We start from the raw sequence: 25476 nt of genomic DNA, 5'->3' as shown, positions 1-25476 counted from the left end.
TGGGTTGTGTGACCCTGCAGTTGACTAAATTTGGTTTAAACCAAATTTTGAATTCGAAATATTTCAAATTAAAAGTAGAAAAGTAGAAAACGGTCGAAAAATGTCTAAACCGTTTTCTACTTTTACATTTGAAATACGAAACATCTAAAATACGAAAGCGAAAACGGTAAAGTCGGACAAGAAAATACGAATCCCATCGGATCAAATATAGAAAGCGGTTCGGTTCGGTTTGGGATATATTTCTCATCCGTTTTCATCCTTACCTGCTGGATCCGCCACTGCTCCAGCACCAGTTGTCAAGTGGCAACGTTATTGGTCGTTTGTAAACTCTTGTGATCCACACCTTGGTATCAGTTATCTCACAAACTGCAACCGGAACTGGTATGTTACCGATGACCTTGCTCCTCTTTCGTTCCCTTCTGATCTTTTGACACTGCTGTCACTAACTGCATCCTACTTTGCTTGATCAAGCGAAGGAATTAAGCGGCGTTGAGGCACATCGTGCACCTCTTTTTTCATCATTAGAGGAAAAGTCCTATACCGGTATCCGATCCGTTTTCATTCCTAGTCGTTTTCTGTCACATCTTTGTTGCTTGCAGCATTTATACAACCCCCCGCCCCCACCACCACCACCACCTTCATCAAACAATTTTAAGGCTTGTTTAGTTCCCTATGGAATGCAAAATGCAAACTATATTTTAACATGATGAAATGTAAAATGTCAAAACTTTTATAGTTATATTTAGTTTTATCCAAAATGCAAAATTTATTACCCTTATTATAGCCTCTTGAGGTTCTTTTGGGGTTTTTTTTGCCTCTTAAGGCTAAAATCTAAAATGGAGAATAGCCACTTGCTAAAAAAATTGCATGGTGTTTTATTATGCAAAATGATGGACGACCAAAACTCAGAATTTTTTAGATGAAAGAGAAACTAAAAACCCCCTGTTAATCCCTGGCACAAGATGATCCTTCATCTTTCTCTAGTAAAATGATCACCTCTAATGTGTCCTGTCTCCAAATCAGAGCCCCTTACCCGATAAATTACACTCGGCAAAGCATTCGACACTAGGCAAAGAGCGCCTCTCCGATAGTGAGTATCCACCATCCATCCAGTCACAACTCACAAGCCTAACAACAAGTGATCTCCAAAATCACATTGAGGATGAGGATTATCATCAGAAAAGCAAAATAAAGCAGAAGGGCGGTGCCATGGTAGTATTATAGGCAGTTTAATATATATATAGAAACCGGATCTGCTGGATACACCAATAACAACTCGCCACACAAGTTCATCTCTTCATCCGGACGCAGCCGGCTAAGTTCTGTTCTGGCTTCCTACTACGCCCATTGTGGACCAACACACTTGGGGTTGGGCTTTGTCTTCCGAATAGGCCTCCCATTGTGCCGAGAGCCCGAAGCCTGATCCACAGCATCCAGCGCCTCTTCTCCTGCCGGCTCCTCTTGTTCTTCAGCAGCAGCAGCAACACCAGTTGCAGGACAAGAGCTGCGTGCAACAACTAAAGCTGATTAGAGAGGTTTATTATTCCTGCTACATAACACTAACTTACCGCAAGATTAATAAGGTTAATTCATGTGAACTGACATGCAAGCAGCACTCTCATGCATGTTTTTTTTAACACGATGAACAAAGATGTGTAGTTCAAAGAGTGCTCTTAGTTCTTACTATTTTCCAGAGAAGTGTTCTATGAATTGCCAGCGTGCATCGGATCCGCCACTGCTGCTCCAACACCAATTACCAGGTTCCAACGTTGTACCACTTGTTGGTCTGTAAACTCTTTTGATCCACACCTTGGTCCCAGTGATCTCACAAACTGCATCTGGAATTGGCATGCTACTACCAGTGACGTCCTCATTCCCCTCCAATCTTTTGACACCGCTGTCACTAACTGCATCCAAAATTGGCGTGCTGCCGATGGCCTCCCCAGTTGCTTTTGCTTCATCTGATTCTGCAACACCGATGCCCTTTATTCTCTCCCTTGATTCTGCAACACTGATTCTGCAACACTGATCCAGCCTGGCAGTTTCAAATTCTACTAGCAGTAGGTCTCTTATTCTCTGCCTTAGACTAGATGCTTCTTCTGGTTTGAACCAACTGCGACTAAACTGTGGAATACACAAGAGTGCCGTATCAAACATCTTTGTCAGTCTTAACAGCTCAAAGAAACAGCATGGCAAGAACTGAACAAGTACAGAAAGCGGGTGGCAGCACTAACCATGTCGAGTTTATCGGCTGTGAACCTTGCTGGTGCCTCTTTTATAAACTGTTCAATGTAATAAAGCATGAAGATACCACAGTCGTACGTGTTATTCTGCTGTGGAACCTAGCAGTTGTTAAAACCATGTTATATTGATTTACGAGTAAACTGTACTAAGTAATCGCAATCTGAACAAATATTTAACTCAAACATCTGGAAACCTAGCAATATATATACCAAGAGGAACTGGAAGCACTTTATTATAGTATTGCTTTTTGCAACATTGTTAAACTGTATGTACCTGGACAGTTTCCTTGCGTATATCACTTAGAAGACACGGCCATGCTGGGTCTGCAACGGATAAGAAGCGCCATTCCGTTTCAATGTACCTGTAATATGTAGTTGACGCTATCAATGTTGTGCAGAGTACAGTAGGTCACTTACACTAAAACTCAGCAGCAAGCTAGTGTCTGCCATGTTTTAGAATTTCTTGTTTCCGAATAACAAGTGTGAAAAATAGCTAAAATCTATCTGGATAACTATAGCTGAGATTGTTACTTGCCTCGCAACTATGTTCAAGATCTTATTACTGCGATGCATCCCTAGGGAGTCCAGATGAAGTATGATTGGTTCTGAAATTTTCTCTTTTGGAGGAAGGCAAATGATTACCAAGCTCCAGTGCTCCCTGGTTTACAAACGCAAATAGGGAAGTCGCCATAAAATATACTATTTAAAAAGTGACAGCATGAAAAAACATGATTGTAGGTTTCACGCATTCAGCATATGCTAAAAGGCAACATTTCAGGTGACAATAAAAAGTGGGTTTAACAGCAGAGCAATACTATGGTACACCCATTACCTGATAAGAGGTAATCCTTCAAAGCAATCTAAACCTTGATTTATTGGATTTTAAAATTCAACAAATAAACAAATAATGTAAGAAAACAAAGAAAAATCTAAGTACATCCCGTAATCAGGGGAACCTTCCCCTACGTTATTTACACACAAGTGGGGGCCATCGCTTTCTAAGTTTATGTGCAGCTCAATTTATATACAGAAAAGGTTATTTTATATATTTTAATTTATTTTTGACAAATAATTATATGCAATGTTAATTACACTAAATAAATTATGTAATGTGAAGTTGCAAAATAAAATGGCTTACCATATTAAAGAGATTACATATGTATCTATTAGATCAAAAAATGATTTTTATATCTAAAACTTTTCTTATCTATCTATTTTTACCAAATTAATTAACAAATAAAACTTTATTTCACATATTACCTACTAGGAAGTAATAGATGATCTTAACCATCGGATCTCATTAAATGAACGGCTCATAATCATTTGCGTGTACCATAGGAAAGCCCAGCAACAATACAAGGATAAGGAGAACATTAGGAACCTCTGAGCCACATTCCTAATATGATAGCATATAAAATGGATCCACATGAACCATGAGGCTTGCTAACAAGCTAATAAGGTCTTAAACTTATACGTGTGTGCCTTTGAGAATAAATTATATTGATAATAATTGTATTTTGGCTTCATAATGTAAATGTCTTATGCAGTATGAACTTACTTCCCATGGATAGGCAAGATGATGTATGCATTATTGAATATATTGACACTTTTCCACCATCTTCTCAACATTGGGAAGTCACTCTAGAACAAAATCCAATGGAAGAAGTAAACTTTGTCACATAAGATAACATGTTATGGTAATATAAAAAACTTGATGAATAAACAAGTAGCACAAAAGATAATGTCAACACATGAACACAAAAGAAATGAGATTAGAAAATTGGGAGGAATTTTTGTTAGAAAAATAAGATGATCAAATTTTGTGGAGGACTAGTGGGAAAGTAGTGCAAATGAGCTATATTGAAATGTAGTTGAATAAAACTCAAGGATGTGTTTAGTTGCCTTTAACCTGCTTTGTGTATTGTAAATGAGTGGAAGCATGATGAGTAGATGCAATGAACTAAAAAGAAGAGTGTTAGATTGCACGGGCGGATGCAGTGACCTGGTATACACAGATGCAATGACCTTGCAAAGATGTTTGGTTTTTTTTTGTATGAGCAGGTGCAGTGCCCACTCCACCTTACACTGACATGTGGGCCTATAGCAAATGCAATGCATCCACTGAGCCTGCATGTGAGACAATGACCTTGCAAAGATGTTTAGGGCTTGCACTCAGCGACGAAGCCAGCAGTGAGGCTAGGGGGGCTCCAGCCCCCCCCCCCCTACCGCTGCTGGCCCAATGAAATCCCTAATGTCCTCTTAATTTTAGACACAAATTTATAAGGTAGAGTGGGCTGAAAACTTTATTTTTTAGATATATTTTGTGAATTTCATAATTAATATATATATTTACGAGGGGTAATAGTAGAGCTAAGTCGATGTAGAACTTTTGCTCAGCCTCCCTAAATTTTTTCCTAGCTTCGTCTCTGCTTGCACTCATATGAGATGATGGTGTATTTCTACATCCACCCGTGCAGGCAACCAAATGCCCTTCTTTATAAGATTATACGCATCTACCCGTGCAGGATGACCTTCATGCGAGGAACAAACACATCCCAAAATATGCACCCAACCGATAAGCAATCCATATGTCACAAGGGGCACAAGAAAAAAATGGCAATTCCTCACTTAAAAAGAAAATAATTGGTTAATTGAAGTTTCACATTCAAGAAGGCAGCTTGGCGCAGTGGCTGAGTCTCTCTACTTATGTCTTGGAGGTCCTAGGTTCGAACCAGCCTCCTTGCTGAATAAGAAAGGATAAGGCTATCCAATGGCTTGGAGGTCCTAGGTTCGAGCCAGCCTCTAGAAATTTATTTCTGCAGACCTTACCTTGTATGGGAGCTTTCAAAACTTGGTACGCCATTTTTTAGTTATGGTCCCACACAAGAAAAGAAGAAAAAATTCCTTCCTCGGACCTCGCCTTGTATGGGAGCTCTCAGAACTGGGTATGTAACTTTTGAATTTTAGCCCCACCCAAGAAAAGAAGGAACTACCTCATAGCCACTAGTGAGGAAGAATATAAAACTGTGTATTCGATAGCGTTGATTCTATCTTCTTCCAATAATGGTTGTGCGCTGCGGCACAATCAATGAATGAACCCTAGTTGAAAGGTTTTAACTCGCAGGCTATTTTGGTTGTGGCTTCTTTTGAAACACTAAAACAAGTGTTCGTTTTGAGTCTAAGTACAGTTGTGGTCTGGGATCCATGAAGAAGGTCCAGTCTGGTTCTCGGCAGGAGCTTCCGGTTTGAGCTCTATCATGCCAGTATGCCACACATCTTTTGTTTGGATAGCATTTCTCTCAGATGTGTCGCATATGCATGTTTAACTATTTGATTTGGTGTCCGTTTTTCCTTCTTTGTGTTAGGGTACTAATGATCCATTCCTTCTTAACAAGGGGATGAGCAGCTCTTGACGGTTTGGGAAAAAATAACATAAACTTATTACAAGGTGCCTAGGTATTATGTACAAAGAATAGTATAATTATCCCAATTTTGAACAAAGATATAATGCAAGACATTTGGTAAGAGAAGTATGACTTCATCACAAAAAAGATCATACCGGCTGATGCAATGATTTTTCAAGCTTTCCAAAAAAATATGTGTTGAATATGTAGAATTTGTCTCTGAAATTTTCATTACACAATCTGGTCCTTTCGATGTACCTGCACCACAACATCGCACAAAGAATACAGAATGCCATCTTAATACCTAGCATAGCTCAGAGTTCACAAAATACTACTGTACAAATTCTGCAGCTAAATTGCCCACAGAGAATAGTTTGGTGGTGTATAAGACAGTACAACGTGAAACAACAGTAGAAGACTAAGCATTAAATTTCTTAAAACAGTAGCAAGCATTAACACCTAAATACTCACATAGTATCCCTTTCTTTGATTACTTCTTATTTGTTCGAAATATAAGCGATACATTGAAGCAGTTTGAGGTAAAAAAATCATAATATAAATTTAACACTTACTTGATGTAGAAGTTTATCACGTGTGAAGACAAAAATACTTGAGGATCAAGACATTTAATATCAGATCTGGTGATCTTGACAGCTTCTCGATCATCTCTGTTCACATAATAAAGTCAATGAAAGGTAAAATAAACATTGACCATGAATTCATGATCTGCGGAGAAAAATGCACAATATTCACCTTGATGGGTAGTAGATCTCTGGTTCATTCCTGAAAACACAATTGGTTGAGTTAAAACATAAACTAAAAGGTAAGCTAACAGTATACATGATGAATACAACACTAGGGAGGAGCTTACAGTCTGTCAGACATCTCACAGTTCACTTCTTCCTTAGGTTTCATATCTTCATCATCCAATAGAACCACATCTTGAACCTTAACGACCACTCATACAAATAAATGTATAAGTTCGAAAATTACATGTAAAAGTGGTGCTAGGATCAAACTACTATGAGAAAGCATGGTAGAGCGCCCAATAAACGGTCCAGCTCTTGACAACGTGACATATTTATATGACAGCCAAACTTATTATAAACAAAAAATACCATGGTAAGTTATTAATGGAAAGTATAGTGGTATATATGAAAGAGCATAATAACTACCCAACCTTTCTGAACACAAGATTTAGTGCAAAATACAAAACTTCGTAACCTCATGTTGAGTCTATTTTTCTCAACCTTACCCGTCTTGTGAGTGAGCAATCATTAATGCAACCAAACCATCGGTAATGCAAAGAATGTCCTTGATGGTAAAAACCAATTCACTGCAATCCCTACTGTGCGTTCTTATGACCACTGAAGTCAAACATCATATGCTCATTACACATTGCATGTAATAGGATTCCACAAATGCAACATAATATAATTTTCACATTTAGCAGTTAATTCAAAATGAGGATTGTGTAACTTTAACATTCAAGCAACAGGAAAACATGGATGATTATTACGAAACAAGAAATTAATGATTATTCACAAAGTACACTTCTTGGTATACTTAGTGAAACAAGATTGGGAGAATAAATTCTCTATTGTTGTAGGTTGTAATTGTACAACAATGAGTGTATATGCAAGGAAAGAATCAAAACCTCTAATCTAGCCTAATTAATATAGGCTATGAAAGTTCATGCAGATTATAATGACTGAGATTGGAAGACAATAATGGCTAGGATAATGCCATTATAATATAGCCCTCCGCGGTGTCAACTAGGAGTAGAGTGGACGTTGGGAGCAGAAGATCAAGTCAATAACCCTTTGGTGAAGATGTACACATATTAGGGAGTCATGGGAATGTGAAGGACACGAACTCCTCCAAGTTAGATGCTTCATGGTCAAATTCAGTCTCCACATGTTTAGTCCTCTAATGTTGCGCTGGATCTGTGGAGAGGTAATCTGCACTTTTGTTGTCACTATAGACAATAGTAGTTTTCTGTAGAGGATGACGGAGCTCAGCGAGCAGCTAGAAGAACCAACAAACTTCAATGAAAAGGTTTCCTCATTGGAGCGAGGCATAGTATGTTGTCATTCGGAAGACGAAGAAATGAGATTCTCACAAATAAAAACTCAATAACCAGATTTGAATAGCCGTGTATCTTGGCAGCTCGCCCAACCAACATTGGAGTACACTATGAGGGTGTTCATAGAGTTGTGAGAGAGCTAAAGACGACAAGCTAATAAAGTGTCATTCACATACCACAGTATGCTCCTGAGGATAGTGCATACGCAACCATGCTTGTTGCATAGCATGTGTGATAATGTCAGGGTGAGTGAGAGTGAGGTGCCGTAGGGTGCTCACAAGGTTCCTATAGGGGCTTGGATCAGCAACAGGTCTTCCTCCTTTGGCTGTCAGCTTGGCGGTGGCTTTAATGACGTTGGACCTAGGGTTGCAGTTTGTCATCTTGGCGTGTCCCTGAATTTCAGCAGCATATTTCTCTTGGGAGCAGTGATGGGAAGGAAGGAAATAATGGAGTGGACCAAGGTCTGTCATTGCAAACTCTTGCTGGAAAGAGTTGATGATACAACAAAGAAGAGTTGTAGTGGAAGCAGTGAGGTTGATATCATCAACATAGAGAAGCATGTATTCCATCTCACACCATTTGTTGAAGATGAACAGTGTGGGGTCACACTTGGAGACCTTGAAACCGATAGAGAGAATAAACTCTAGGAACTGACTGATATAGGCATGGGGAGCTTGTTTGAGACTGTTAAATGACTTGTTAAGGCAGCAGGCATGATGGGGATTGGCAGGGTCAATGAAGCCAAAGGTGGCTAACAAAAATACACCATTTCTTGAAGGACGCCATTAAGAAAGGTGTTCTTTACATCGAGTTGGTGCATAGGTCAATAGCTGTTTTGATTGTCACTGAGTTGATGATGAGGCTGAAAGTCTCATCGTAATAAATGCAAGGTTGCTGTGAGAAACCACGCAAAACAGTATGTGCCTTGTATCGAACCAAGGAGCCATCGGAGTTGTACATGTTTTGGTACACCCATTTGCTAGAGATGATGTTGAAGTTGGGAGGTTGGACAAGGTCCCATGTTTGGTTGGTTATGAGAACATTGAACTCCTTGACCATGTCAGCATGCCAAAACAGATCAGCGAGCGCACCATGGTATTTTTTCCACATTGGAGAGGGTGGGTCAATGATGGAGACACTATAGGTGAGGTAGTCCTTGGGAACGCAAATGCCCTCTTGGCATAGGTCAGCGAAGCTACGTTGTAGCTTGTGGGACAAAATTTTGAAAAATCAATATTAGGATAAAACATTCAACACGTTTGTAGCTTAAACTTTCACACCTATAAGAGAAGCGCACCACCCTCTCATTTGCTCTAGCTTTGCCACTAGCATAGGTGGACATTGGGTGTGAGTTTTGGATAGCCTTGATACTGCTATGCGGGCACTGATAGGTCATTGTGACTCCCACGCGCTTGATTTGGGGTCTCCATGTAGGCCTTGGTGCAGGGAGACAAGTATCATCGGTACAATAGCAAGAGCGACGTGCAGCAAGGAAGGCATGTGTGCAAGGACTGTGCGTGGCATAGGGGGTGTGCCTGGCATGGAAGAAGTGACGGCAAAGGGTAGGCATGTGCTGAAGAAGACTGCACAGATGCAGTTGTACGGCTGTCGGCTGATTGTAGCAGCACCTCATAAAATAGAGATGTGTTTGGAACATGTAGCACAATGATTCAATCATGATGGGCCCTTTGTGTGAGCATTGGAAGACAAAGGGCAGGATGATGCAACAGTCATCCTCCTCCAAAAACTTTTAGGAAGAAGAGACTAGTGTGGATTGATCCGCATATGGAAAACATGATTCATCAAAAAAAACATGTCATGATATAATCACATGATTAGTAGACAAATGGAGGCAACAATATCCTTTGTGGTTTGTGGGGTATCCAAGAAGGATGCACTTTGTAGACCGAGGAGCAAGTTTGTGGGGAACTGTGGACGAAAGTTTAGGATAACATCGACATCCAAAAACCCAAAGGTGACCATATGATGGTGAAATTTAAGGTTTTTATGGGAGGCGATTAAGAATGTGTGTTGATGTAAGAAGTGCTTCAGCCCAAAACTTAGGAGGTAGACATACTTCAAAAAGCAAAGCTTCGATGATGTTATTGGTAGTTCTAATGATGTGGTTGGCTTTACAATTTTGTTGCAATGTGTAGGGACAGGAAAAAGCAGCTGGGTGCCAAGGGTGAGGAAGAAATCTTGAGTGAATGTGTTGCCAAATTATTCTCCATTGTTGCATTGGATCAAGAGAATTGAGTATTTTGTGGTGTGTAGAGACATAGGCACTGAAATGCCAAACTTTTGTACAAGAGGGAAAGCCCACAGTGATGAATGTAATCATCTAAAGAAACAAGATAATACTTGTTGTCGGACATACTTTTAATTGGAGATGTCCATACATCATAGTGAAAAATATAGAAATATTTATTTGTGTGTGACAAAGAAGATTGAAACAGAAGCTTGGTATGTTTTCCTAATTTACATGCATGACAATTGGGAGTAGTTAATCTATTGCACGAGATGGTGTTTGTGGAGGTGAGGTGTTGAAGAATAGAAGTTCCAACATGACCAACATGATGATGCCAGAGTGTGTTGTCGATGGATGGCACAATGAAGGAGTGGCAGTGCTAGAAGGATAGGGTACGGTTCCCCAAAGCTATTGCAACAAAGCATCACTATCTTGGTTTGAAGATCCTTCATAGAGAGGCCAAAAAGGGTATAATTTTTTCTCAAACACACAGGAGGATTGCGTATCATTTCATTAATAAGTAGAAAACAGAGTCCGAATTCATGCCAATTCCATGACTTGGGTTAGTTTTTTACATTCATACCCTTTTAGTTTGATAAAAACAATGTAGCTCTACTAATGTCCTAGAAGAGAGCCCAGTGCCTTGGCTCCGGCCATCACTCAGAGGTGACAATGGTAGTGCACCTCATGCAACACAATCACATCTAAGGGTCAGATGTTCACAAACATGCATCTATTCCAATGTTTCTAGATCATCCAAGCAATGAAGATCACTAATGTGTTTAGTCCCTTCCTCGCTGCCTTGGACATACTGCGTGTGCTTCATCGCCACCAAGATTAAAACTCGTCGTCATCTTCTGAAGGTGCAAGGACATCCAGTCCTAGATGATGAAGCACAAGAAGCCACACTAGGTGTGAGAACATGAAAGATATCAAGACTTGGTCAATAGTCTCACTCTCTTTGTCACATAAAGGGCACCATGGAGGGTGAGGCATTCCACTTCGAGCCAGGTGTTCTATCATCTAGCATTGCTTGTGTGTCGCAATCCAAAGAAAGAACTTGCTCTTCAACAGTTCACAAGTGTTCTAGATGCGCTTGTGAGGCTAAAAACAATAGCACCATTGAGGAATCAACGATAGGTGAACTTGGTGGTATATAGACCAGAGCTCGACAGACTCCAGACTAGAGCTTGATAGACTCCATTCATGGACATCTTCCTGGTCCATATGCAGCTATAATCATCCCAAACACATCCGAAAGTTGTAGATAGTTGACGGTCACCACAACCGAGAGACCTCCAGAAATGTTATGAACTTAGGTCAAATCTTGAACTACCTCAATCACATTTCATCATCACATAGCACGCCTTTTGATGAAGGGATCAGATCAAGTGCTTGTCGTGGAACCATAGGTCTGTCTAGAACTTTGTGTTATACCCATTTCCTACCATAAAAGTGATCGAGATTGCAAATATGGATTTAGCACAAGGGTGCATCGCAACCAACGCATTTCGAGAACCCCATCCCAAGGTCTCCAAGTTGTGGACACCAAACCCTCCCAACTTGATCAACCTACAAGCCATTGCCCAAGCAATCGATCAATACCTGCCACTAACATCCTCATGTCCCTTCTAGAGGAATGCCCGATAGCATTTTTCAATCATGTGAATCACTCATTTGGGGACATTCATGGCTATTAGGATGTACATCAGCACGATGGTGAGCACCGCATGGATGAGGACAGATCGCTCGGTGGTGTTCAACAAAGCTACCTTCCACCCAGGTAGCATATTGGGGATCTTTTCAATGATGGGTTGTGATTCTGCCTTGTCATTTTCCTTATCGACAGCAGCAAACCAAATATTTGCACGAGAATTCCTTGATCTACAGGGAAGGATCATTGTGGTCACTAGGAGCTCCTCACCCTAGCACCGTATTGTGACCACAAAGCTCTTGGCCACATTTGTTTGTAGCCCTGATGCATCTCCAAACAACTATAGGATGGCCTTGTTTGTTGACATGTCCTCTGATGTTGGCCGAATGAACAAGACAACATCATCAGCATACAATGAGATGTGATGCTCAATGGGGTGGCTACAAAGTGGTTGTAGAGATGGTGAGACAAGAACATTGTTTAGATAAAGCGGTCCATGAAGATAGGATTGGAGTAGAGCCGGAGGCAGTATTAGGTGAGAACCATCACCAACCATGACTACGGAAGGAGGCATGTGTTGAGGAGTGGATAGATGATCACCAGAGTTGGAGGAGAGGTGCTAAGAAGCACCTGAATCCATATATATCATGGAGAGGTGGTGTTCACTTGAAGGGCCATGGCGTTCATTAGGGAAGAGCAGTAACAATGGTTGCAAATAGTGTAGCAGTAGGATATGCTTGTGGGTGGTCACCCATGGTAAGAAAGAGAGGATCATGAATTAGGCTGATAGCATGAAAAAAGACAGGGGGAACAAAATTCTCTATTATTGTAGGCAGTACTTATAAAACAGTGAGTGTACATGCAAAGGAAATTAAAAATACAAAATATCCTCTAATGTAGCATAATTAATACAGCCTATAAAATTACATGCAGATACAATCTGCTATTAGGTCCCAAAATGACTGAGATAGGAAAACTAGTAATGGCTACGATAATGCCATTCTAACAATTAGTATCAAATACCAACCTTTCGAGAATGAACAGAAGATGAATTCTGAAGTTGTTGCTTCCTCCTGCATAGAAGGATGCTGGATTAGAGAGCTGATGATTGATACTTCTAAATGGAGTGAAGTAATAAGTTACAAATATACTAATTTAGTACATCATACATGGCAATAGATATGACCATACATGCACAATATGCAAATGCCTATGAAACATAACTATTAAGAAAGGCAAAGAATATCTTTAAAAAGCATACAAATTTCTATATAAGGTCACATTTTCATTAACCCAAATGGTTGTAAAGAGTGCACACATAAAATCATATAAAGGTAATAACATAAATAACTTGTTTGTAAACACAAGGAAAATAGATGCCTACCTCTCAGAGAATCTACTGGGAAGTGAACTTTTATAATCAGACTCCTCTGGATCAATGGCATGAGTCATCCGTTTGTTCATGGGAGGTTTCCTTTTTCCACCATGGCCTTGACTTTTCCTTTTATTCATGGGTAGCTGCATTCACAATTCCCCCATAAGTGTCCAAGACAGAGAGGCCTATGGATAAACAAAGCAAGAGAGAGAGAAGGGGGTTGAAAAAAGTGTATTTTACCTGGCCATCATTCTTCTTCTGCCCACTAAACTTGAGGGGTGACTTTGAACAGCGTTCACGGCTCACATGTTCTCCCTGTTCATCCTCATCCACCAGACCTATACACACAAATGAAACATGACAAATTAGTGACTGGTTGTATCAGTGAATGTTATGACCGACATCACGTATCAACGCCGGGGCTACACGCTCAAGATAGGCTATCTTTGGATATTTTTCCTATTTCCATAATTATAGGATTGTGATTGATTTGCTTGTAAGGTGAAGGGATAAATAAACCTTAACTCTTTTGGAAATAATGAAGCAATGCAATATTCCTTCCTAGCCTCAAGGGCCATCTCCAGAGCCTCCCTTCTGCCTCTCGCGACCACGCACACTTGCTCACCCTAGCGACACTGCTGCTCATCACCACAGCACCAACCCGGGGCCGGAAATTACGACCTTAGCCTCCCACCTCGTACCCCTACGCTCTTCGCAGTCATGGTAGCTAGGATCTAGGATCCTACCGGTGAACAACTACAGTAGATTTAACGACTGATTTATTCTGATATTGATACTCCGCATAGATAGCATGCATTCCGCGATAAATTCAATAACCTCATGAAATGAGCCCAAATTCTCCCAATCCACCATTAACCACTTGTAGACTTTTTTCTACGATAGTGCCTAGACACATATTAACCACTTGTAGACATGCAAGGTTAAAAAATGAAAACGGCAGCAAGCGTAGGAAACTTACTGAAGTCATATACGCCCTTAGAAGCAGAAGGATGATCCGGTCCCAAACCAACATCAGCCTGCAAACCAAATGAGAAATGGTACTATGAATAACCAATGCGATGTAGCTCATAAAGGGAGCGCACAAAACCTAGGCACACACTTCAAGAACTGAACACACACAGATAATCAAACAACACAGCTCGATGCAAGAGCACAAGAGCAAGATAGGGATGCCTGTAGATCAATAAAGCAATAGTTGAAAAAGTGTATTTTACCTTGCCATCATTCTTCTTCTCCCTACTAAACTTGGGAGATGACTTCGAGCAGTGTTCATGGCTCACATGTTCCTCCTGCTCATCCTCATCTACTGGACCTATAGACAAATGAAATATATCAAATCAGTGACATCTTGTATCAGTGAACAGCTAGAATAGATTCAATGATTGTTTTGTCCATTGATACTCCACAGGGATAGCATGCATTCCCGCATAAACTCAATAACCCCATGACATGAGCCCAAATTCTCTGAATCCAACTTTAACCATCCGCTGATGTGCAAGGTTAAAAATGTTAACGACAGCAAGTGTAGGAATCTTACTGAAATCATCGACGCCCTTAGAAGCAGAAGGAACATCCACATCTGGTCCCAAACTAACAGCAGCCTACAAACCAAGGGAGAAATGGTACTCTGAATAATAAGATGGGATGTAGCTCATAAATGGGAGCGAACAAAACCTACACAGTATGCACGCAACTAAGGGACAGAAAGCGCACAAATAATCAAACACCATAGCTTGTTTTTGTTGCAAGAGCATAGGAGCGAGCTAGCAGGCTTGCATACCTTGGTCGTCGCACGGGTGAGTCGGAAGTGCGGCTCGTCATCAACCAGCGCGTCGGAGCCAAAGCGCCGCTCGAACTCGCTGTGTGGCTCCTCAAACCTTTGGCGGCCGCCTGGAGATGTGGGGGCTTGCGGCCCTGGCGCGGGGGAGTCAGAGTCGGCGTCGACCGCGCCGTCGTGAGAAAAGGCAGCCAAAAACACGCTATACCAGTCGATGTCGCTCCGCTTCCGCACCATCGTCACCTCCGATGATCAGCCTACGATCGAGGAGGGGGAGATTCAAATGGGAGTAGCGGATAGGTGGTATGAGACTGGCCAGACTAGGGGGGTTTTGTGTTCTAGAGTTTTGCCCAAGGCAAACGCATGCAAGTGTCCTGTCATATGTGTCATTTTAACTTTCTAACTAGGTACAACAAAGACTCTCTAAACCTTGACATATGGTGCGTCCAGGTACATAGAACATGCTGTGAATCTAGACACTAAAACACACTGCAAGAACGAAGGATAACATAGAGATTTAATAATTAGCTCCTTTAAATTCAAATGGGATCCAGCTAATAGTTTAGTTGATTGTTAGCTAATAACCTAATTAACAATTATTTAATTAGTTTGGCAAAACAAACTAATAGTAATTAGCTGCTTTCAATCCAAAGCAAGATCTTGCTAATAGTTTAGCTAATTGTTAGCTAATACTCAATTAAAAATTACTTTACTAGTTAGGCAAAATAAGATAATAGTAATTAACTGCTTTGAATCCAAGTAGGATCCACTGACGGTTCAGCTAGCTAATTGTTAGCTAATACCCAATAACAATTATTTCACTAGTTGGGAAAAACAAATCAATAGTAATTAGCAACATTGAATTCAAATGGGATCCAGCTAATAGTTTAGCTGATTGTTAGCTAACACCCAAATAAGAATTATTTCATTAGTTGGGCAAAACAAAGTATATTAGCTACTTTTAATCCAAGTAGGATCCAGCTAACTGTTAGCTAATACCCAATTAAGAATTACTATATCACTAGTTGAGCAAAACAAGCTAATAGTAATTCGCTTCTTTGAATCCTAGCAGGATCCCGCTAACAGATTACCTAATTGTTAGCTAATACCTAATTAATAACTATTTTACTAGTTGGACAAAACAAGCTAATAGTAATTAGCTGCTTTGAATCAAGCAGGATCCTGTTGATAGTTCAGCTATTTGTTTGCTAGTATCCAATTAACATTTATTATACTAGTCGAGCAAAACAAGCTAATAGGAGCTAATAGTTAGCTATGAGCTAGTAGCTGAGCTAGTAGCTAGCTAACTATTGCTATTAATTAATGGATCCAAACAGAGCTGTTGTTGATGAGCGAGGAATAAAATAAAATTGATCTCTAATCTCTCTCCTAACCAACCCCACCTGTTCGTCTCAGTTGTTCTCGGTTCATGTGAAATCGCCTAGTGATTCACTCAGCGCTAGCTAGTCTTCTCTTTCATACTTTTTCCCTTCCATGTCGGACAGAGCCGGTGACGTAGCTATCCCGGCTAAGAGCATCTCCAAGAGACTCTTTATATTCTTTCTAAATGCTAGGAATAGAGATTTTGATGAAAAATTACCCTCCAACAGCTTCTCTAAATGGTCATCCAAATATAGCAATTGTCTATTCCGGATTTTTCGCTAGCCAAATATAAAAGACGAGAATGACTCTCTACAGTGCGCATGAGATTTAACAAAACTGTTGGAGAGTGAAAAGATATAGAAAGCGATTTTTATGCAAATGGCTCTCTAAATGATAATTTAGAGAGGGAGATGCTGGCTGGCCGGGCTAGAGGGATGTGTGAGGTTAGATTGTTAGGTTTTGGTTTTAAAAATTGAACAAAATTCAGAAGCGTTCCTGCAAACAAATCCGGATGGAAGAGGTTGCTGCAGTTCTCTCTTGCAGAGTAGTGAAATTTATGGGTGCATTAACCTGATGCAATTGATGAAATAATGACATGTTAGGATCGGCAAACGGTGTGGACTAGCTTAATGCAATCCACTAGTTTCATGTGCTCACACAGTCACACGCAAACAGCAGCACATATTGAATTTGAAGAGGACTCATGCTAGCTTAGGGAAACGTCACAGACATTGCATTACATGGCCCAAGCCCAACAAGAGGCTAGAATAACTACATCTGGGAACAAATACCACATAACCAGCACTAGATAAACAGATCACTCGACGACATTTTCAGTTGTCAAGCATGCTGTCAGTTGATGTGTACATGCAGCGCAAACAAGACAAGCCAGTCCTTCCTCATGTCACAGACATTGCATTACATAGCCCAACAAGAGGCTAGGAAATTACATCTGCAAACGAATACTATGATAACCAGCACTAGATAACAGATCACACTCGACGACATGGCCAATTGCCACGCATGCTGTGTCAGTTGCCGTGTACATGCAACACAAACAGGACAAGTCACAGTTCACTGGTTCCTGATGTCCAAGAGGTGTCAGAACTCACACGGCGGTGAGCACCAGCGAGTACTTGAGAGCGATGAACTGGACTGACTAACAAGAACGAACTTGACACAAGTGTTTGTGCTGCAATTAAGCGCAGCGTTTTCTGATGCACTAGTTCTGTATTTATTGAATTACATAGCAGTGAGTTACAAGCCACAGCACTCACGATTGTGTGGAGTGCGCACGTCCATCCCCATGCGCCGCAACAGCCGGCCATGGCTTGCATGCTCGAGACCTCGAGTTCATGGCGAGTGATTCTCGTCCATGACTTCCTATAGGCACACGGAAACCACAGCCCGGTCCTCGTGTGCATGCATTTGCTAAAAGTAAACATGCTCTACCAGAGAATACGCTAGGATTACTAACAAATTCTCCTCCTAATCCTAGTGTATGCCCTGTACATCTACAACTCCAATTCTGGAGCGCATCTCACAAAAGTGTTCACGGCCCAGAGCTTTAGTAAGGATGTCCGCCAGCTGCTCCGTGGTCGCGATAGATTGGAGCCTCACCCTGTCCAATTCAACGCATTCACGAATGAAATGATAGCGAATGTCAATATGCTTAATGCGATCATGGAAGATAGGATTTTTGCTGAGTGCGATGGCAGACTGGTTATCGATCTTCAGAGTGACAGCGCTGTCCTCCTCGCCCTTGAGTTCAGCAAGCAGCCGTGCCAGCCACATTCCCTGGCAAGCACCTGTCGTCGCTGTGATGTACTCAGCTTCGCACGAAGACAGTGCCACAATCTTCTGTTTCTGTGACTGCCAGGTGATGATGTTGTCGCCGAGGAAGAAGAGGATGCCTGAGGTGCTCTTGCACGTGTCGATGTCCCCAGCCAAGTCGCTGTCTGTGTAGCCTACGAGCTGGGGATTCCTCTTCTTCTTGTAGTGGCAGCCAAAGTGCAGGGTGCCAGCGACATAGCGCAGCACTCGCTTCATGGCCGCCAAATGCTCAGTGGTTGGGTTCTCCATGAACCGGCTGATGAAGCCCACTGAGTACGCCAGATCGGGTCTTGTGTTCACCAGATAATGCAGAGAGCCGACCACGCTGCGATACATGGTAGCGTCAATAGCTGGAGCAGAGCTCACCTTGCTGAGTTTTAGGCGAGGCTCCATTGGCGTTGCACTGGAGTTGCAGCTTGTCAGCCCTGCAGTCTCCAAGATCTTGGCTGCGTAGGAGCTTTGACAGATGGTGATGCCAGCCTCGGTCTGGGACACCTCCAAGCCGAGGTTAGTGGAGCAGCCCCAAATCACTCATCTTGAATGTGGCTTTCATCTGGTCCTTGAAGGTGTCGATGTCGACTTGGTTGCTCCCGGCAATGATCAGGTCGTCGACGTAGTCCCCGACCACCAGCCGGTGAGCACCAGCCCCGCACAGGTAGACAGCATGTTCCGAGGCGCTCCTCCGGAACCCGAGCCCAAGGAGAGACTTGTCGAGTTTGGCGTACCACGCTCGTTTAGCTTGACGGAGTCCGTAGAGTGCCTTGACGAGGTGCAGTACCTTGTTTTCTTGGCCACGGAGGACGAAACTGGGAGGCTGTTCGACGTACACCTCCTCCTGAAGCACCCCGTTCAGGAACGCGGACTTCACGTCCATATGGTGCACGGCCCAACCTTGGGTGGCGGCGTGTGCGAGCAGGAGCCGAACAGATTCTAGGCGGGCGACAGGGGCAAAGACCTCGTCGAAGTCCACGCCCTGCCGCTGTACATAGCCCTTCGCGACGAGGCGGGCCTTGTACTTGTTGATGATGCCGGCAGCGTCCTTCTTTGCCTTGTACACCCACTTGAGGCCTATTGGCCTAGCGCGTGTCGGGCGTTCCACCAGCCTCCATGTGTCGCTGGCCTCGATAGAGGTCATCTCGTCGAGCATGGAGTGGCACGCTGCCTCGTCGAAGGAGGTCGGCTCGGCATCGCTCGCCAGCAGCAGGCGCTCCGCCAGGTCGCGGTGGGCGAGTGCTGGCGTGTCTGCTTCCCCGAGCACGTTGTCAACACGGCGGAACTGAAGAGGGGCGTCACCGTCATGATCTGCGTCGAGGTAGTCCTCCATCCTGGCTCCTGGTGGGGACGCAAACTCCACTTGTGGGTGTGCCGTGGAGACGGGTGCTGGTGAGTTGTCGTGGATCGTTGGCGAACCAGCCATGGGTGCGCTCGATGCTGGGGATGAGGACGCGCCAGATGGAGCTGGTGATGCTGAGCTTGACGCGGGGGGCACCTCCGTCGTTGTTCTGGTGGTGATGATCACGGAGGGGTCCTCCTGGTCCAGCTCCTCGACGGTGCGTTCGGCTCTGCTCCAGGCCATGTCCACGTTGTTGCTTCATCGAAGGTGACGTCGCGGCTGATGTGGACACGCCGCGCCAAAGGGCCGTAGACCCGGTAGGCCTTGGATCCTGGTTCGTAGCCGACGAACACCGTGCGGTGGCTGCGGTCATTGAGTTTCCTCAGGTGTGGTGTGTTGACCTTCATGTGGGCTATGCAGCCGAATGTCCACAGGTGCTGGACCAACGGTGTGTGCCCGTTCCAGAGCTCGTAGGGGGTGCGCCCTCCGATGGGCTTGCAGGAAGACCTGTTCAGCAGATATACCGCCGTCGACACCGCCTCCCCCCAGACCACACCAGGGAGAGACTTGGCCTTCATCATATTCCTGGCCATGCCCACCACGGTTTGGTTGTGGCGCTCGACGACGCCGTTCTGTTGGGGTGTGTACGGCGCCGAGAGCTGCATGCGAACGTCGAGTTGGGCACAGTAGTTGATGAAGTCGGTGGCGTTGAATTCCCCGCCACGGTCGGTGTGCAGCATCAGCAGCTTCTTGCCGCTCTTGCGTTCCGCCGTGGCCTGAACGTGCTTGATGGCGGCGATGGCGGCGTCTTTGGACGGCAGCAGGGCAATCCACATGAAACGTGAGTAGTCATCGACGAGCAGCAATAAATACTTGTTACCACTTGGAGTCGCCGGAGTGATGGGGCCGCATGTGTCTCCGTGAAGAAGTTGGAGCGGCTCCGTGGAACGCCAGAGCGTCTTCTGGGGAAAAGGCGTCCTCCTCTGCTTGCCGGCGAGACAAGCTTCGCAGAGCTGCTGCACTTGGTCAACGACGGGCAGCCCGCGAACCATCTTCTCGCGTCCCATCTTGCGCAGCACGGCGAAGTGGATGTGACCGAGATGCTAGTGCCACCTCCAGGCGTCGTCGTCCGTGCGCGCCGCGAGGCACACTGGGCGACCGATGGTGACGACGAGGGTGTACATTCACCCAGAGCTTCGAGGGATCTTGGTGCGCAGACACCGGTCTTCATCGCGAACCCACATCACGCCATGCTCCACCAGCACCTGGTATCCACTTTCGTCAACCTGGCCAACGGAGATGATGTTGGCGGTGAGGCGTGGCAAGAAGTAGACGTTGGAGAGAGCCCGGTGCTCGTCGTTCCTGCAGTGGAAGAGCACCGTGCCGGTGCCCTTGATGTGGGCGATGGAGCCATCTCCGAAGCGGACGGAGCCTGTGACGCTAGTGTCGAGGTTGGTGAAGGCGGCGCGGGAGCCGAACATGTGGTTGGACACGCCTGTGTCCAGGATCCATTTCATCGAATCTGGGTCCGACTCGCCGTCGAGCGCATCGACCGCCTTGGGCTCGTGGAGATGGAGGCAGGTGGCCGACTCAGGTGCTGGCGGCGCGGAGTTGGGGATGGCCGGCAGTGTAGGTGGCTCGACCTCACCCTCGGGTGCCGGCGGCGCATTGTTGGGGAGGACCGGCGGCGGATGCGACTCAGCCTCGCCCTCCTGGAATGAGGCGACGGCCATCATGAGGGTGTGCTCCTCCTACGACCACATGGGCCTGTTGGGCCATCTCTTCTTTTTTCTTGTGACGACAGTCGCTTGCCCAATGGCCCTTTTTGCCGCACCGAGGGCAGGGGTCGTCTGGTGGCGGCCGCGATGAGCTCGAGCCGGCGTTGCCACCGGCGCTGTGTCCACGGCCTCTGTCGTGGCCTTTTCCGCGGCTGCCGGAGCCGGAGCCATGCCTTGAGTCACCAGACTTCTTCTTGTATTTCTCCACCCACTATTCCTCCGTGAGAAGCAGTTTCCCACTCGTGGTGTGCGCTGGAGCGGGCTCGACGTCGTCGGTGGCTTTGAGGCGACCGGTGACTTCCTCGATGGAGAGCTTAGAGATGTCGAGCAACATTTCGATGGAGATGACGAGTTGCTTATACCGTGAACGGACGACGCACAGGTACTTGGCCACCACCTTCTCGTCCAACTCCGGGTCGCCCAACGTCGCTAGGCGTTGTACGATGCCGGTCATGCGCAGGGCGAAGTCCTCGTGGGCTCACCGTCACGGAGGGCGATGGACTCGTACTCGGCGCGGAGGTTCTGAGCAGTTGGCTTCCGCACCCGATCGTCGCCGATGCGGAGGATCTTGATGGCCTCCCAGGCCTCCTTGGCGGACTGCTTGGCCAACAGGATGGGGATCAGCTCCCCTAGAACGCCACTGCAGATGGCGTCCAGCGCGGTGCGGTTGTCGTCGTAGTCGACGTCGTCGTACTCAACGGCATCCCACAGGTGGCGTGCTTGCATCTTTAGTTGCATACACAGTGACCACTCGTGGTAGTTGTTCTTCGTCAGCTGCGGCCAGTTACCGCCGCCGCTTCCATCCCGGACGATGCGCTCGACGACGACTTTCCGTGGTTGTCTGGTGCGCGAGCGGCGTGGTGGAGAGCGGCTCGGGGACCGAGAGCGCCGCGGAGCCTTGTTGCTGGAGCCACTCCCCTTGTCCGTCAACGGCTTTGTCGACATGACTTCGCAGGTCCCTCTCTCTCTTTCTAGCTCCGATGCCACTTGTCAGAACTCGCACGGCGGTGAGCACCGGCGAGTACTTGAGAGCGATGAACTGGACTGACTAACAAGAACGAACTTGACACAAGTGTTTATGCTGCAATTAAGCGCAGCGTTTTCTGATGCACTAGTTCTGTATTTATTGAATTACATAGCAGTGAGTTACAAGCCACAGCACTCACGATTGCGTGGAGTGCGCACGTCTATCCCCATGCGCCGCAACAGCCGGCCATGGCTTGCATGCTCGAGTTCATGGCGAGTGATTCTCGTCCATGACTTCCTAGGCACACGGAAACCACAGCCCGGTCATCTTGTGCATGCATTTGCTAAAAGTAAACATGCTCTACCAGAGAATACGCTAGGATTAGTAACAAGAGGAGCCAGTCTTTCCTCATGTCTTCAGGTAGCGCCATGAGAGATCTGAAAAGACGTGCTGTACACCTTCAGTAAATCAGCACACTCCAACATGGGTATCTCTCTAAGCGCCTCAAAGATTTGTTCGGGGGGGGGGGGGGGAGGAGGTTCCTCACTACAGAAAACAGGTGCTTTGCCCTTTGCCAAATGCCGCACTCGGCAAATTTTAAATCGGTAAAAGGCTCTTTGCCGAGTGTCTCCAGGAGCCCTCGGCATAGAAAAGTTGCCGTGACAGCGATTTGGTAACCGACGGTCGCTTTGTCGAGTGTGTTCCGAGAGGGCACTCGGCAAAGGCAAATTTTTTTCCCCATAATTTCTTTGCCGAGTGCCTCCTAGAAGGGCACTCGACAAAGGCAAAAAAATTCCCCATAATTCTTTGCCGAGTGCCTCTAGGCAGGGCACTCGGCAAAGATGCCTCCAGCCAGGGCACTCGGCAAAGAAAACAATTTATTTAAAAAAATTCTTTGCACTCGACAAAGAAAAAAATTTGAAAATTGTTTGTCGAGTGCCTCCTCGGAGGGCACTCGGCAAAGAAAAAAAATTGAAAATTGTTTACCGAGTGCCTCCTAGAGAGCACTCAGCAAAGAAAAAAAAATTTGAAAATTCTTTATCGAGTGCCCCCTCAGGAGGCACTCGGCAAAAGCTGGGAAATTTGCAAATGGTTACTTTGCCGAGTGCCATCTCCCCGGCACTTGGCAAAGTGACCAGAACCGACCTATTTTTCTTATTTTTACATTTTACCACGACAAACACAATATATTACATTTATTTCACATCCTTCAAAGATATCTCAGATATATCTCATATTTATCATATAAATCTCACATCCATCACATAAATATCATACGCGTCACATAAATCTCACATCCATAAGTTTTTAAGTCCATCTAAATAAATCCACAAGTCCATCACAAGTGCAAATAATTAACACAAGTACATCATAAGTCCATCACTAAGGTCCACTGTGACTGTGGTGTACCATGACTTGGATCATTAGAAGGCTCGACAGGTGGATTATTTGAATCGGTCAATAGAGGCTGCACAAAAGAGAAGACATGCAACAAAAAAATCACTAGGCTACATATAGTGTTGTGGTTTGATCCTAAGCATTTAGCAACAAACTTAAACATTCATACTCATACACAGGAGGTGGAGGTGGAGGTATAGCGAATAGCGAAGGTGGCGCAGCTAGACCTGTAGGTTGCCCAAAAGATTGCATGTACTGGAGAACCTCTGTCATCTACTATTGTTGCTGATGCTGCTCCGCCACACGCTGGGCCTCTATAGCCTCCATAGCCTCTATCCTCTGCCGATCGGCCTCCCGCTAGGCCTCTAAAGCCTGGACCTGGGTTTGTAACATTTCACCACAATATTTGAATAATGCAAAGCTAAGATATGTAAATATCAAGGTATGATAAAATAAAATAAGATCACCTGGAGTGACACAATCTGCTGCTGTGAAGTCTCCAGCCGTGTGCGTATGGGAATGCTTGTGTCTGTGCTCTGTGCTCGGATCTGGGAGAGAGAGAGAGAGGGAAGGAGGGAGTAGAGGCCGTGTCGATGACGCTGTTGCCAAGATAGTACCGCCCATGCTTCTTGCCTCCTCCAATCCTTATGACAACCTCTAGATCAAAGTCCTAGGAGCTCGGATTGTAGTCGTTTCCATGGATAGACCTTGTCGCCGACCTGTACTCATTGATGCGGTCGTAGACGGTCGGGTTTGTGTACGCCTCAGGCGGGTCGTCTGGGTTGTAGGAGACATCGGACGTCGTCTTGCCCTTGTGAGTCATAGCATATGCTATGAACATAGTGCACTCCTGGCCCGCATGTACCATCATAAACCTTTGCCGAGGGCCAACCTTTGCCGAGTGCCAGCCTGTGCCAAGTGCCAGACACTCGGCAAAGAGGCTCTTTGCCGAGTGCCCGACTTTTGGCACTCAGCAAAGCATATGACACTCGGCAAAGTTCCGGTTTCCTGTAGTGCCTTGTCGTCATTCTTTGGCGGCAGGACGAGCAACCCTTTTGTGATTGCCACCAACCTACCCAAACAGAACACAGGTTCGTTAATCCCTTGTCCACCGTGCCCTCAGATTTCGCGTGTATTCACATTGGTTGCTACGTTCACAATTCCCTCATCATATTTCAAGAGATGCCTACTGATAATTAACAAGGTAAAGGAAAGACACTATATGATACCTGCACATGATTCTTCTTTCTTCCAACTAAAACAAGAGATGACTTCAAACAGTATTTACAGTTGCAGGGCACATGTCCCACCCACTCATCCTCTTGAACTACAGTGACACAACACATCACTGACAGCACGTGTTAATGAATTGGAGCACAAGCAACAACCGGTCTATGAATATAATAGCCAGCATTTTCTGAGACAATTTAGTAACCCATCACATTTGCCCAATATTTCCAATCTAACTCTTGTTAATGGTGGCCGTGCAAGGTTACAAATGACAGTTACAGACGCAATTGTGGAAATCTTACTGAAACTGTGTAAATTCTTCTCGGCAGCGGAATGAGCATTGAGTCCCGGATCAGCAGCAGCCGGCAAACCAAGCGAGCAACGGTTCTATCAATACCGGACGATGTGACCCAAAAGGGCACACACCTGAGGAACACAAATACTACACAATGCAAGCTATCTTTCACAAATCCGCAGAACACACTTGAGGCCCACATTGAGGCGCTTCGAGCCACCACCAGTGGCGGTGAGGGCCTGGGTTCCCCAGCGGCTGTTCGTCGTCCAGCAGGGTTTTCTTTTTTGGCAAAATTTCGTCGAAATTTTCAAAATTTCGCATTTTTCGCTGAGGTTCAAAAAAAATTATATCAGTCAAATTTTTCGGTTAAAATCATGTTATGCTTTAAAATTACTCCAAACCACACTAAAATGATCCACTATATCTCCTATTCTTATCAAAGCCCTAAATT

The 25476-nt window shown here is 44.8% G+C and overlaps 1 protein-coding gene across 1 annotated transcript; it reads right to left on the bottom strand.

Annotated features, from left to right (window-relative positions):
- Nucleotides 1339-15045, bottom strand: LOC8070119 (ubiquitin-like-specific protease 1C). The gene is made up of 15 exons (XM_021466132.1): nucleotides 14812-15045; nucleotides 14473-14632; nucleotides 14246-14343; nucleotides 13020-13153; nucleotides 12663-12708; nucleotides 6519-6595; nucleotides 6401-6430; nucleotides 6220-6315; nucleotides 5803-5905; nucleotides 3802-3884; nucleotides 2779-2901; nucleotides 2518-2605; nucleotides 2235-2342; nucleotides 1758-2124; nucleotides 1339-1523 (listed from the first exon to the last, which is right to left on the bottom strand). The coding sequence occupies exons 1-15, from the start codon at nucleotides 15043-15045 to the stop codon at nucleotides 1339-1341; spliced, it is 1932 nt and encodes a 643-aa protein (XP_021321807.1).

Source organism: Sorghum bicolor, chromosome 8, assembly GCF_000003195.3.
Source record: "Sorghum bicolor cultivar BTx623 chromosome 8, Sorghum_bicolor_NCBIv3, whole genome shotgun sequence".
NCBI lineage: Eukaryota > Viridiplantae > Streptophyta > Magnoliopsida > Poales > Poaceae > Sorghum > Sorghum bicolor.
This window is presented reverse-complemented; position numbering and strand designations above follow the sequence as displayed.

Excerpts from the sequence above, each read along its gene's own strand:
- LOC8070119 (XM_021466132.1), bottom strand. The coding sequence starts at position 15,045 with ATGGTGCGGAAGCGGAGCGACATCGACTGGTATAGCGTGTTTTTGGCT. Across the intron at positions 2,902-3,801 it reads ATCTTGCCTATCCATGGGAA|GGAGCACTGGAGCTTGGTAA; the intron begins GTAAGTTCATAC and ends TTTGTAAACCAG. Across the intron at positions 2,343-2,517 it reads TACGCAAGGAAACTGTCCAG|GTTCCACAGCAGAATAACAC; the intron begins GTACATACAGTT and ends AACAACTGCTAG.